This window comes from Gobio gobio, assembly GCF_949357685.1.
Source record: "Gobio gobio genome assembly, chromosome: 14".
Taxonomy (NCBI): domain Eukaryota; kingdom Metazoa; phylum Chordata; class Actinopteri; order Cypriniformes; family Gobionidae; genus Gobio; species Gobio gobio.
This window is the reverse complement of record NC_137107.1, coordinates 910446-922611: the sequence shown is the minus strand read 5'-3', so window position 1 is coordinate 922611 and position 12166 is coordinate 910446. Positions and strand designations below refer to the sequence as shown.

General features: G+C 41.9%; 1 protein-coding gene across 1 annotated transcript; it reads right to left on the bottom strand.

Annotated features, from left to right (window-relative positions):
- Positions 1-1888: 1888 nt before the first annotated feature.
- Positions 1889-7835, bottom strand: LOC307137827 (interferon-induced very large GTPase 1-like; the record flags this gene model as incomplete). Its single annotated transcript, XM_079835790.1, is given in 3 exon segments — positions 1889-2986; positions 2990-6586; positions 6909-7835. Coding segments are annotated over 3 exon segments (5622 nt in total).
- Between the last annotated feature and the right edge of the window lie 4331 nt (positions 7836-12166).

Sequence of the window (12166 nt, the reverse complement as noted above, 5' to 3'; positions counted from 1 at the left end):
CAGCGATACAAACCCACACTTTCTAAACTCTCTGGTCAGCTACAATCTACACCTGTAGTCGAACCGGGTTTCATGCTAGGGGTTGACCTAATGGGTCCTTTCCCTAAAAGCAGCAAACAAAATGAGTATCTTATGGTAATTGTAGATTACTGTTCTAAGTGGGTGGAGATGTTCCCACTTAGATCAGCGAAAACTCAGCAGATTGCAAGGATTTTGGTGGAAGAGATTTTTACTCGATGGGGGACACCAGCATATCTAGTGTCTGATCGGGGAACACAGTTTACTTCTCAACTCCTCAGTTTTGTGTGCAAACAGTGGGGTGTTGTTCAAAAATTAACAACCGCTTACCATCCCCAGACTAATCTTACTGAGCGTGTTAACAGAAATCTGAAGACAATGATTGCCTCCTATGTAGGGGACCATCACAGATTGTGGGACAGATGGATTCCTGAATTCAGGTTTGCCCTCAATACCGCCTTTCATGAAAGCACTGGATTCACTCCTGCGGAAGTAGCACTAGGAAGGAAACTTAAAGGCCCAATGGAGCGCATGTTTCAGAGACCGCCCGATCCTAGTCACCCTGCCTATACCACACTGGACAAACAAAGGGAGCTTCTTAACATTGTCAAGTGTAATGTGGAACGAGCTCAGGCAAAACAGAAGAAGTACTATGACCAGCGTCGAAAACCAGCTCATTTCCAGGAAGGGGATGTGGTTTGGGTACGGGCTCATCCCCTATCTAGAGCTGAGGAAGGTGTAATGGCTAAATTATCTGCCAAGTGGAAAGGTCCGGCCAGAGTTAAGAAAAAGTTGGGACCTGTAAACTATGCAGTTGTTTTTATCTCAGACCCTGATAAGTGTGACACCTATCATATCCAAAATCTTAAAATTTGCCATGGTTATGACCAATTTTCCTCTGAGCGAGGGGGTATGTAACAGCTTTAACTCTGTTACCTTAGTGGTTATATTTTCCCACACCATTAGGGGGCGCTAATCATCTTAATAGATGAGTATTTAGCCAGGTACTATACCTGAAGAAGTAGACCAGCATGTGGATAGAGGAAGCAATGGCTTTCCTGGGCTATTCCGTCTGATTTTACAAGGTCCTATGATTGAGGAATGTGTTTCCTTTTTGGTCAATCAGTAAGTTGTTTTATTTTTCAACAGTTATCTAAACCAGAGCATGTATGTAATGTATAATTATGATTTTGGGTGTGTTGAGAAAGGAGCCATTCAGGCTAATTGTGACTGTCTTCTACTTAGATGGACCTTTTTGTTCCTGTGCTTTCTTTCATGAGGGGAAAGTAGTTGCTTAAGATTGCGTCAGTTAAGTCTACTTTGTGTTTGTTGCTTGGATCACGACGCTTGGACGGTTAACGAGAGCAACAAGGGTTTGAATTGTACGGGTGGAAAGAAGGCCGAAAGACTCCTTTCCTTTCTTCAGCATTGGAAGTATCTCTGATGATCTGGGTTACCTAAAAGAGTGGACTTTTGCAAGGACATTTCCACTACTATCAAACCTGGTCAGCTCCACCATCAGCTAAGTGTTGACATTTGCTTTAACAGTCAAGATTCACCAAACACTGAACTTTTCCTGTTTGATGCCTGGTGTCACTGATGTTTTCTACCTTTGTTTATTGTTTTGTTTTTGTTGAGTTTGTGTAATGTACAGTTTGAGTCTGATCCTTCAGAATTATAATTGAGCAAACCAAAGCAAACTAGTTTCTTTACCTATACCTTAGTTAATATCGAGCCTTGCCATCCCTACTCTGTTATATAACATAAGCCGACAAGGGGTAACAGTTATAATAGTAGTTAAGGCCACCTAATATAAAGTGGGTCCGATTGTTAAGTGGTTTTGCCTCATTTGTACTTATATTTCAGCTAATTATTTAAAACAGTGTTCCAAGCTCTGAATTGCACACTCTAGTGTTACTTTTCCCCATCCCTGTGGAATCTCACCACAACCCTTAAATTGTTTACTGTAGTGTTTTTCCAAATCTTTCTGGAATTTGTGCACAAACCACTTCCAGTAGGGCAGCTCAGAGTGGTCAGGGGTGATGCTCCACTTTGCATAAACTCCTCCTGCACTTCTGTAATTATTATATTTAAAAGACTTCTCTGATACAAGAAAGTGTTTACTACTTTTCACTAAAGTTGTGCAAAAATCAGCACTGAGATGCTCTGTTTGATGGTAGTGCCATCCTTGAATTCCATCCACTCTGTGGAAAGGAACGCTGTGATCTTCATCATGGTTTTCTATGGTGTTGGTACAGATGGCTCCACAGAACGGACACTGATCCCAACAGCACTGACAGAAGTGTTCAATCAGAAGCTCATCTGGCCTGAACTTGGGCTCCAGTTTGTCATCAAATGTCTTTTTGTTGAATCTACTACTGATATCAGATATTATAGCAGGAAGTTCTTTATTTAACCGATCTTCTAGGAGGTTGAAATCATCAACATTATGTTTCACTCCACTGAGGTCTTTTTCAGAGAAGATCAGGTTATCTGAGAGCTGCTGTGTCAATCTCTTCAACCACAAACCATCATCTCCTCCCTTCTCTTGAACATGTTCAGTAGATTCATGAGCTGCTTCTATGATCTTCTGCTGCAGGAGTTCAATGTTCCTCTTCATCTTGGGTAAAACACTGACACTGAACTTCTCAGTGATGTACCGCCTGACTTCATCTCTGATGAACCTCTTGAAGTGATCTCTGGGATTATGAATGTACTTCATGTATTTGTTAAAGTCCTGCTCTTCTGCCAGTGTCCTCAGGATGTGCTTCTCCAGTTTTGATCTGTTTCCATTAAGTGATTGACAGTTTTTTGTCATTTCATCTGCTATTTCTCCGGCAGTCTTCTTGTAGACACTCTGCTCAATGGGCTCTTTCATTTTCTGACAGAGGATCTCACCAAAAATCACAGCTGATGCAGCTCCATGGAGATGTTTCTGGAAAATACTATAGTACTCTGCTCTCTTCTTCTAAACATATCTTACAGGATCATTGGCGTCTCTGAACAGTCTGTGTTGGTCAGTGATCATCTTGTTTGCTCTCTTAAAGACAGAAAGAACCAAATCCATGAAGAATTGTTTCTTGAACACATATTTCACTTGTCCATCCTGATGCTCTATTTCTCTTGCTTTTATGTAATCTATGAGCTGTTGAATTAAGCTTTTGTTGTAGCCCATCTTTGAGATGTTAAATGACTGAATCAGTCTCTCTGTCTGCTGATAAACATCTGTGACTAGTGATTTTATTTGAGCTTTATCCTCTCGAGATAGTTGACCATAACCAAGGATCCCTATAACTTTTTCTATCACATTCGATTTTTTAACCTTTACATAATCGGAATAACTTTGCACAGAGAAAATATCCCCACTCTCCCTGCGGTCTACAGGAACACTTTTATACACGTCACAGAGGATCTCTCTCACATCTCTCATTATGTCAATGTCTTTGATTGCAGGAGTGTCTCTGAGGATCTTCTTCACACTCTCTTCCCAAAATGAATCAAACTCTCTCTTCAGCATTTCTTCATCATTTACTCTGTCTTTGAGTTTTAAGGCGAGTTCTTTGCTCTTTTCATAGAGAGTGTTTTCATGATGTGTCCTCTGAGCATCAATCTTTTTCTTCAGGTCTCGCTGCTGAAGAACCTCGTTCAATTTCCTCTTTATTTCTCTCACAATGTTTTCCTGAAGCTCTATGATTTTGATTTCAAAAGATGTTTTCCATTGAATCAGTGTATCTTTATCTCTGTCTTTCTCAAAGAATTCTGACACTGATTTCTCCACTTCTTCACTTGTCGTCTTCAGTTCTTTTTGAAGATCAGATACCTTAACCTCATGAATTGCTTCATTCTCTATTTTGTTGTGTAGTTTAATCTCAGTTTCCATCATGGCACTGCGAAGACTCCAGGACCACTTGCTGTATTTTGTCTCCAGTTTCCTGTAGGCTGAAATCTCCAGAGAATTTCTGAAGCTGAAGACGAATCGTTCATTCAGTAAAGCCTCCCAGAGATCTTTAATACGATCTTTTAAGTGTGTCAGCATCATTCCATGTGATTGTGAGGCGTGAGACATAATAGATTCCTTCAGTTGTTGAATATTGTCACAGTAGTTTGGGTTTGGGGGAGCCATGGGTGGGCTGCCCTCCCAGAGCTGAGCAAAATACTTCACATCTTTCTGAACATCAAATCCAATGACGTCACTGAAACAGTCTGCATCATAGACTTCCTCTTTAGCAGCGAGTTTTGTCATCTCATCCAGTTTCTCCTGCAGTCGTCTCCTTCCCTCCATGTTTTTCTCTCCAGCTGTGACGTCTGAAACGTTCTGATGCACAAACACACATCTGGGATTCAGTCTGACCTTCTTCATCCTCAGGATGGCCTGAACCACAATCTGAAGAATGTCCTGCATTTCAGAAGGATTTTCTCCAAAGATGTTAATCAATGTCATATTTCCCAGACCAACAACAAATGTGGCCAGTTCGTTGTCATGATGTCTTGTTGATCTTCCGGCCAGTTCTAGAGCACGAAGCCCCTCAGTATCAACCACCAGAATATAGTCAGTGTTCATCTGTGTTTTCATCTCGTCTGACACTTTGATCAGCTGCATGAAAGCTCCTCTGGTGCACCTGCCAGCACTGACGGCAAACTGGAGTCCAAACATGGCATTGAGCATGGTGGATTTCCCAGAGCTCTGGATCCCTAACACTGACAGCACAAAGACTCTCTGGTCTCCCAGTTTCTGGATGAGTTGATCTAGTACAGCAGAGATCCAGACCAGAGGAACATGAGCAGCATCTCCATCCATCAGCTCCAGTGGAAATCCAGAGATCATCATCTGTGCTGCAAGACTCGGGAGAGAAGAGAAGTGGAACTGCAGGTCTTTCTTGATCTTCTTCACAGATGAACATGATTCATAGATCTGACCGATCTCCCTCATGATGTGCTCCAGACCAAAGGTTGCAGCTTCAAGTTCCTCAGATATTCTCTCAAGTTCTGCTTGTTCAGCTTTGAGTTGTTCAGGTGTATCATTTTTCTTTTTCAATTCTACAACTGTTGACCACTTTTCATCATACTTATGATGTAGAGCAGAAAGGTCAGCTGATGTGTGTTCATCCAGGCGGATTCTGAGCCATTTGAGGAAAAACATCTTTTCATGTTCAGTATGTGAGTTCATTCCTTTATGAAAGAGCATCATAAACTCACTGATGTCAGATTCATGCTGCTGTTCACGGATTATCTCCATCTCTGCTTCTTTTCTACTGATGTCCATCTCCGTCTCTTCTCCCTGAGGTCGATGTAGTTCTTTGTTCTTCTGACTCCACTGATGCCACAGTTTCCCCTGACAGGGCAGAAATGAGTCTTTAAGTTCTGTCAGATCTTTCTTCTCCAGTAAACTCATCATCTGCTGTGCTGCTTCTCTTCCTCTCCTGCAGTAATCATCATATTCCTCATCTACTCTGATGTCTGAGTGTTTGGACACATCTTCAAATCTGAAAGTGGACGATGATTTTGAGAGACAATCGTTTATAGTTCTTCTGAGTTCTTCAGATACATCCGACTGATTTCTTTCTTTCAAACCGATTTTGAATTTCTCTTTCTTCATCTCAATGACAGTAGATTCATCCTCAGTAAAAAGACAAATGAGTGGCTTTTTGATTTTGAACAGGTTTTGGATCTTTGTGGCATGTCTGTCATTCTTGTCCAGTCGTGCTAGAAGAACAACATTGACTGAGGCCATTTCCGTGAGGATCTGCAGCTGTTTCTCATGGTCTCCTGCATCACCATGTAGATTACAGAACGCTACACAGTCAGTGAATTTATCCGTGTTTTTCCCAGAGGGGCAGAACCAGGCGATCTCCACCACTCCATCCATCAGTTCTCTGGTTCTGCTGCTGCCTGGGCAGTTCCTGTGGAAGAACGTGTTGTGTTTCTCATTGATCACACTGTTCATCAAATGAGACTTGGATGAGGACACAGAGCCAAACCTAAAGAAAGACACCATTGGAGTTTGTGCTTTGTAGATCGACTGGGTTTGACTGATGATCTCATTGTTGTTTCTCAAGATCTTCCAGCTCTTGTTGATCTGTCTGAATGTCCAGAGAGGAAACTCAATCTGTTGTGTGAATGGATCAGGAACAAGCAGAGGCAGAGCGTACTGACACTGGGACAGTTTAGTGACCATCAGCTGCTTCAGGAAACCATCAGCACAATGAAACACGGCCATCTGGACATCCATCGGGTGGATTCGCTCAGATTGACTCGTGCCTGTGTTTGATAATGATAAATATTTAAAAATATCACTCTCATCTTCAGATAAGTCAGTGTCTTCTTGTTGAATGTGAACTTCATTGACCACAGTAGTTTTAATGTATCTTGCTTTGTAGTCCATCATCAGTAGTTTCTGTATGAAAGTCTGGCTCAGCTGCCCTTCGGCACAAGACTCAAGGGACTGTAATGAATGTTCAGTTATCTGAAGAACATCTGCAGCTCTCAGTTTATTGTGATGTTTGTCAAGATGAAGTCTGTGAAATAGATGCTGTATTCTTTCTGCAGGTGCAACCTCTTTGTTTTCTCCCTGTTCAAAAGACAACAATACAGTAAAATAAAACGAATGAAAGCAATTATTGTCATCATTATTAAAAGCAAATGCGTTTTCTGTATAGATTTAAACAACTGTAATTCTTACATTCTAAAATAATTTCCCATTATTAATACTCATGATTAAAAGGCACCAACAAATCTATAAAATGATCAAAGCCTTTTATTTTGGACTCAATCATTACAGATCTTCAGTTCATTTCTACATGACTACATGTCTGTATTGCAACAATTATTTAAGTAATATTAATGACTCCCTGACATATATCAGTTCCCTCCATGTTTCTCTGAAGACTCACCTGATCAGAGCAGATCTTATTCTTCTCCTCTTTCTCTCGTTCATATTCCTCCCTCCGCTCCCCCTGTCTTCTCTTCAGTTCTTCAACATGCTGTTCTTCGAGGAGTTTTGGTTTCTCTTCAGAAGTATTTTGTTGATCTCCTCCAATGTTTTTTTCTTCTGTCAGTCTCTTCTCTAAATCCTCTAGTTGTTCTCGTCTCTCTCTTTCTATTCTCTCTTTCTCTCGTTCATATTCCTCCCTCCGCTCCCCCTGTCTTCTCTTCAGTTCTTCAACATGCTGTTCTTCGAGGAGTTTTGGTTTCTCTTCACAAGCCTTTTGTTGATCTTCTCTCATGTTTCTTTCTTCTCTCGGTCCCTTTATTTCTGTGTCATATCTGATCTGCATGTTTTCTTTTTCTTTTTTTACAGTCTCTTTGTCTTTCTTCATTTCCTCCATGTCTTGTTTAAATGTCCCTCCTTCTTGTCTCATCTTGTCTTGAATCTCTCTCTGATGTTCCTCCCGTTCCTTCATTTCTCTTTTAAATCGTTCTTCTCTCTCATTAAACTCATTTTCTCTTCTCTTTCTCTCTTTGTCATGATTTAGTCGTTCATTCTCTATTCTGTTCATCAGTTTGTCTAATTCTGTGTCATATTTGATCTGAAGTATCTCTTTTTCTTGCCTCATTTCATCTTTAAACATCTCTCGTTCTCGTCTCATCTCATCTTGTATCTCTTTATGATGTTTCTCTTGCTCTCTTATTTCTCTTTTGTGTTCCTCTTCTCTTATCGCTCTCTCTTTGTCATGATTCTGTTGTTCTTCCTTCATCCTCATCTTCATTCTCTCTTTCTCTTCTTCTAGTTTGTCCATCAGTTCTTCTGTTTCTCTGACTCTGTCCATCAGGATCTTCATCTGTTGTGCGTGTTTCTCTCTCTCAATCTGTCTGAACATTTTACATGAGTAGAAGCTCAGGCAGGATCATGGAGATGCAGTTGCTGATTTCTCTCTGGATCTCCTCATTAGTAAGTTCAGTATCAAACAGTCCTGGAGTGTCAATCACAGTGACGTGTCGGCCGTTGATTTCAGATGATTCTCTCTGACTTAATTTAGTCACTGACTCTTGAGATGTTTCTGCTGTAAATGCTTCTCTTCCTAAGATTGTGTTTCCTGTTGCACTCTTCCCAACTCCAGTTTTTCCCAGCAGCACAATCCTCACATCATCTTCACTCTCTGTTGAACCTGTAAAGAGGAAATGAATCAGTTTTCAGCCTCACTGCTCTAGAGAATTGTATTAGCTCAGTGATTGGCCAAAATGACCCGTTTGACTGTTCTAATAATCTGCATTTCCTGTGGAACAGGAAACTCTAATATGTGATCAAACTCTACTGTAAAACTCAAATGTATTTTTCACACATTTAGTTTATGACTGATGTTCTGGTCATTACCTTGTGACAGTAAATGTGTCTCTAGTGAGTCGATTTTCTTCTTCATATCTTCATATTTCATCAGTTTTTCCATCTGCACCTCCAGAAATGTCTCTGTGGAGAAAAACTCTCCTCTGTTTTCTTCCAGAATCTTCTCGACGCTCTCCATCAATGTGGACACTTGTGTGGTGGGACCAAAGACATGATGTTGTCCTCCAAAGCTCTCAATGACAGCCTGTGTTTCTTCACTGAGTTTTGCTGTCTGACGCTCTGAATTCTGCATTATGAGGATCATCATGTGTTTGTTGTTTCTGGAGCTGAATCTCCTCTGAATCTCCTCCATTTCTACCTTGTCTTCATTATTGAGTGAAGCATCAGGAATAATGAGGAGGAAAACATGAACTCCAGGATGACGGAGACACACAGAGCGGAGAGTCTGACGCATCACTTCCTCCTCTGAGAGCCGAATGAGAGCTGGAAGCTCCTCCAGACTGACCCCATGTCCATGAAGATCCACGTCTCTCAGGATCCGCTCTGATATGGAGGATTTTAATGTGTCATCACTCTTGCACACAACCAGATGCAGCTTCACACCCTCTGAAACTGATAGAAGAAAAACAATGAATTCTACAAGTGCTATTCACAATCAGAATACACATACAGACATTTGCCATGTTGTGATTATTCTCCTGCTTAGCATTTACAGCATGACATATTAAAAACTGGTTATAGTCACAGTTCATCATATCTGTATAACTATATCATCCTTTGCTGTTACTGTAAATCAGTTTAACGTACATTTGGGATCATCCAAATCTGGGCTTCTGCTTTCCACTGCAAAACAAACAAACAAACACACACAGATTGTTAGTGGATCTGATGAACATAATTATGTGTGACAGGTATTAATTAATTAAATGATTCAGAATAAAGATATACAATTTTCAATCAACAATCTTTAAAGAAAATCAAGTTTTTAGAATTGTTTCACGAGTTCGCACTTCCATATAATTTATAGAGAGTAATTCAATGCGTATTTGGCGTGATGTCCGGGGGGAGGGCTTCGAGCTCGGATTTAGGCCCAAACCCAGAGTACCCCCCCGAAAAGGCTAAAGAGCCGACGGGCGGGCCCTGTTGGCTCACGAACGGGGAGCAGCTGTAATTTGGAGCAACCAGTCAGATTTGTGGGACTTACCCCTTCCTCGCTGCGTGGAAACTTTCCACTTTCTTGCTGCAATGAGCTTATCCATTTCCTTACTATGTGGAAACTTTCCACATGTGGAAACTATCCATCTAGAGGGTCTGTGTGGAAAACTAAACCCTTTCTCACTGCAAGGAAACTTATCCACTTTCTCACTGCATAAAAACTACCCCCTTCTTTGCTGTGTGTAAAACTATCCACTTTCTTGCTGCGTGGAATCTTTTCATTTTCTCGATGCGTTGACACTATTCACTCGTGTAAACTATCCACTATCTCACTGCGTGGAAAACTATCCACTTTCTTGTTGTGAGGAATCTTCCACTTTCTCGCTACATTGAATGTATTTACTCGAGAACACTATCCACTATCTTACTGCGTGGACAACTATCCGCTGATTTACTGCTTGGAAACTTTCTGCTTCTTACTGCGTGGAAACTTTCTGCTGACTTACTGCGTGGAAACTTTCCGTTGACTTACTGCATGGAAACTTTCTGCTTACTTACTGCTTGGAAACTTTCCGTTGACTTACTGCGTGGAAACTTTCCGTTGACTTACTGCTTGGAAACTTTCCGTTGACTTACTGCATGGAAACTTTCAGCTTCTTGCTGCATGGAATTTTCCGCTGACTCACTGCGTGGAAACTTTCCGTTGACTTACTGCATGGAAACTTTCTGCTTCTTACTGCGTGGAAACTTTCTGCTTCTTACTGCATGGAAACTTTCTGCTGACTTACTGTGTGGAAATTTTCTGTTGACTTACTGCGTGGAAACTTTCCGTTGACTTACTGCATGGAAACTTTCTGCTTACTTACTGCTTGGAAACTTTCCATTGACTTACTGCGTGGAAATTTTCTGTTGACTTACTGCGTGGAAACTTTCCGTTGACTTACTGCGTGGAAACTTTCCGTTGACTTACTGCGTGGAAACTTTCCGCATGTCTCACGTATTGAGAGACAGGAGTCTCACGTAAGAGAGACAGTAAGACATGTCTCACGTAACATGTCTCACGTAAGAGAGACAGGAGGATCCAATAGCGAAGAATAACTCTTTATTTAACACATAATTCTGCAATGGTTCTCACGAAAAGTCCAAGGTCCACAGAAAGTCACTCGCGAACGAGGCAGGAACCAGCAGGCAGAGCAGACGCAGATCCACAATCGCAGCCGCTGCAACAAGAGCAGGCAAGCAGCACAGAAGGTGAGTGACGCAGTGATGCAGTGGAACTATGGCCAGCGATCCTCCAGGAACCGGAACGGAACACCCAGGAGACACGAGGAAACAGACACACGGGAACACCCCCAGGAACTGCCTGAAAGATCTGACAATGAGTGAAGGTGAGAGACGCGTATATAAAGGCTGGTTGATGAGTGCAGCAGGTGGAGACAATGAGCTCCGTAATCAGTGACCACGCCTCCAACACCACACCACTGCGTGGAAACTTTCCGCTAACTTACTGCGTGGAAACTTTCCGTTTCTCCTGGAAAGGCTGAAAACAGAAAAGAGAAGTATGAGTGCTTGACCGGGAGATTTTCTCGCTGCGTCCGCTGGGAGACCAAATGCTCGCTGGATGGAGAAAAATCCCCCGGTGGACCCTGGTTCTCCCGTTTTTTTGTTGTTGTTTTTTTTGGTGGGCTTTTTTGACGTGGAACCGGTTGGTGCTGATATAGCTTTGAAAAGCATCTGAGGACAATCTCCCTAGAGCTTGGATCTGCTGTTGGGAGAGGCCTTTTTGAGCTTCTGAGGTTGCAGCCCCGATGCAGAAGAAGTGGCTTGAGAAGTTCTTTGCTGAGACGCCTGACTGTTGGAGAACGGATTTAAGGTGTTTCTGGAACCAAAAGCGAGTCATGGGTTTGTTGGCTTCATCTGTGAACAGGGGTGCCAGGGGAGATGTTGCCTGAGATCTTCTCCATTGAAGATATGCCAGAACGGACTGGTATGGTTGGACTGGTGATGAAAGGTTAAAAATGTAGATAAAATGACAAAATGAAATTGAAATTAAATTTTGGTTTGGTCAGTCTTACTTTGCTTAATCAGATATGAGATTGTTTCCTCATCTACTACTGATAAGTCTGAGATGGTTGGGTGGATTTTTGGCTCGAATTTTGGAAGTAATAGCGAATTCTGAGCATCTAAGAAAACGGGTGGGTAACGGGAATATCAGTTCCGAATAGCGAGGTAGTGGTGTTGGGAAATGATCCACGAACGGAGGAAGCGAGCGAGAGGAGATGTGATATGAAGGGGCAGCCCTGGGGAATGATGCGCATTGCAAAGTTTAAATGGCTGAGCAGGGATAGAAGTTTACGTTTTGAACAATTGGATTTTTCAAGGAGAGTAGATGAGACTAGAATTATTCAGTAAATTTTCTCTTTGGGCAGGGATGCCTGGAATTAGGCTGAATCTAAATTAATTCCAAAGGAACTCTATGCATGTGGCTGGCCCCATGGATTTCTCCTGTGCAATGGGGATTCCAAGGTCAGGAAAAACGTTTCGAACTGTGAGAATATGTGCAGCTGGGATGGCATCCGGAGACGAGATTATTAAAAAAATCATCTAGCAGGTGAATGAGGTGGGGAATGGTATAATTGTTCGACAAAATCCAGCAAACGGCTTCTGATAGCATGTCGAATATTTTAGGGCTGCTTTTGCATCCGAAGGTTA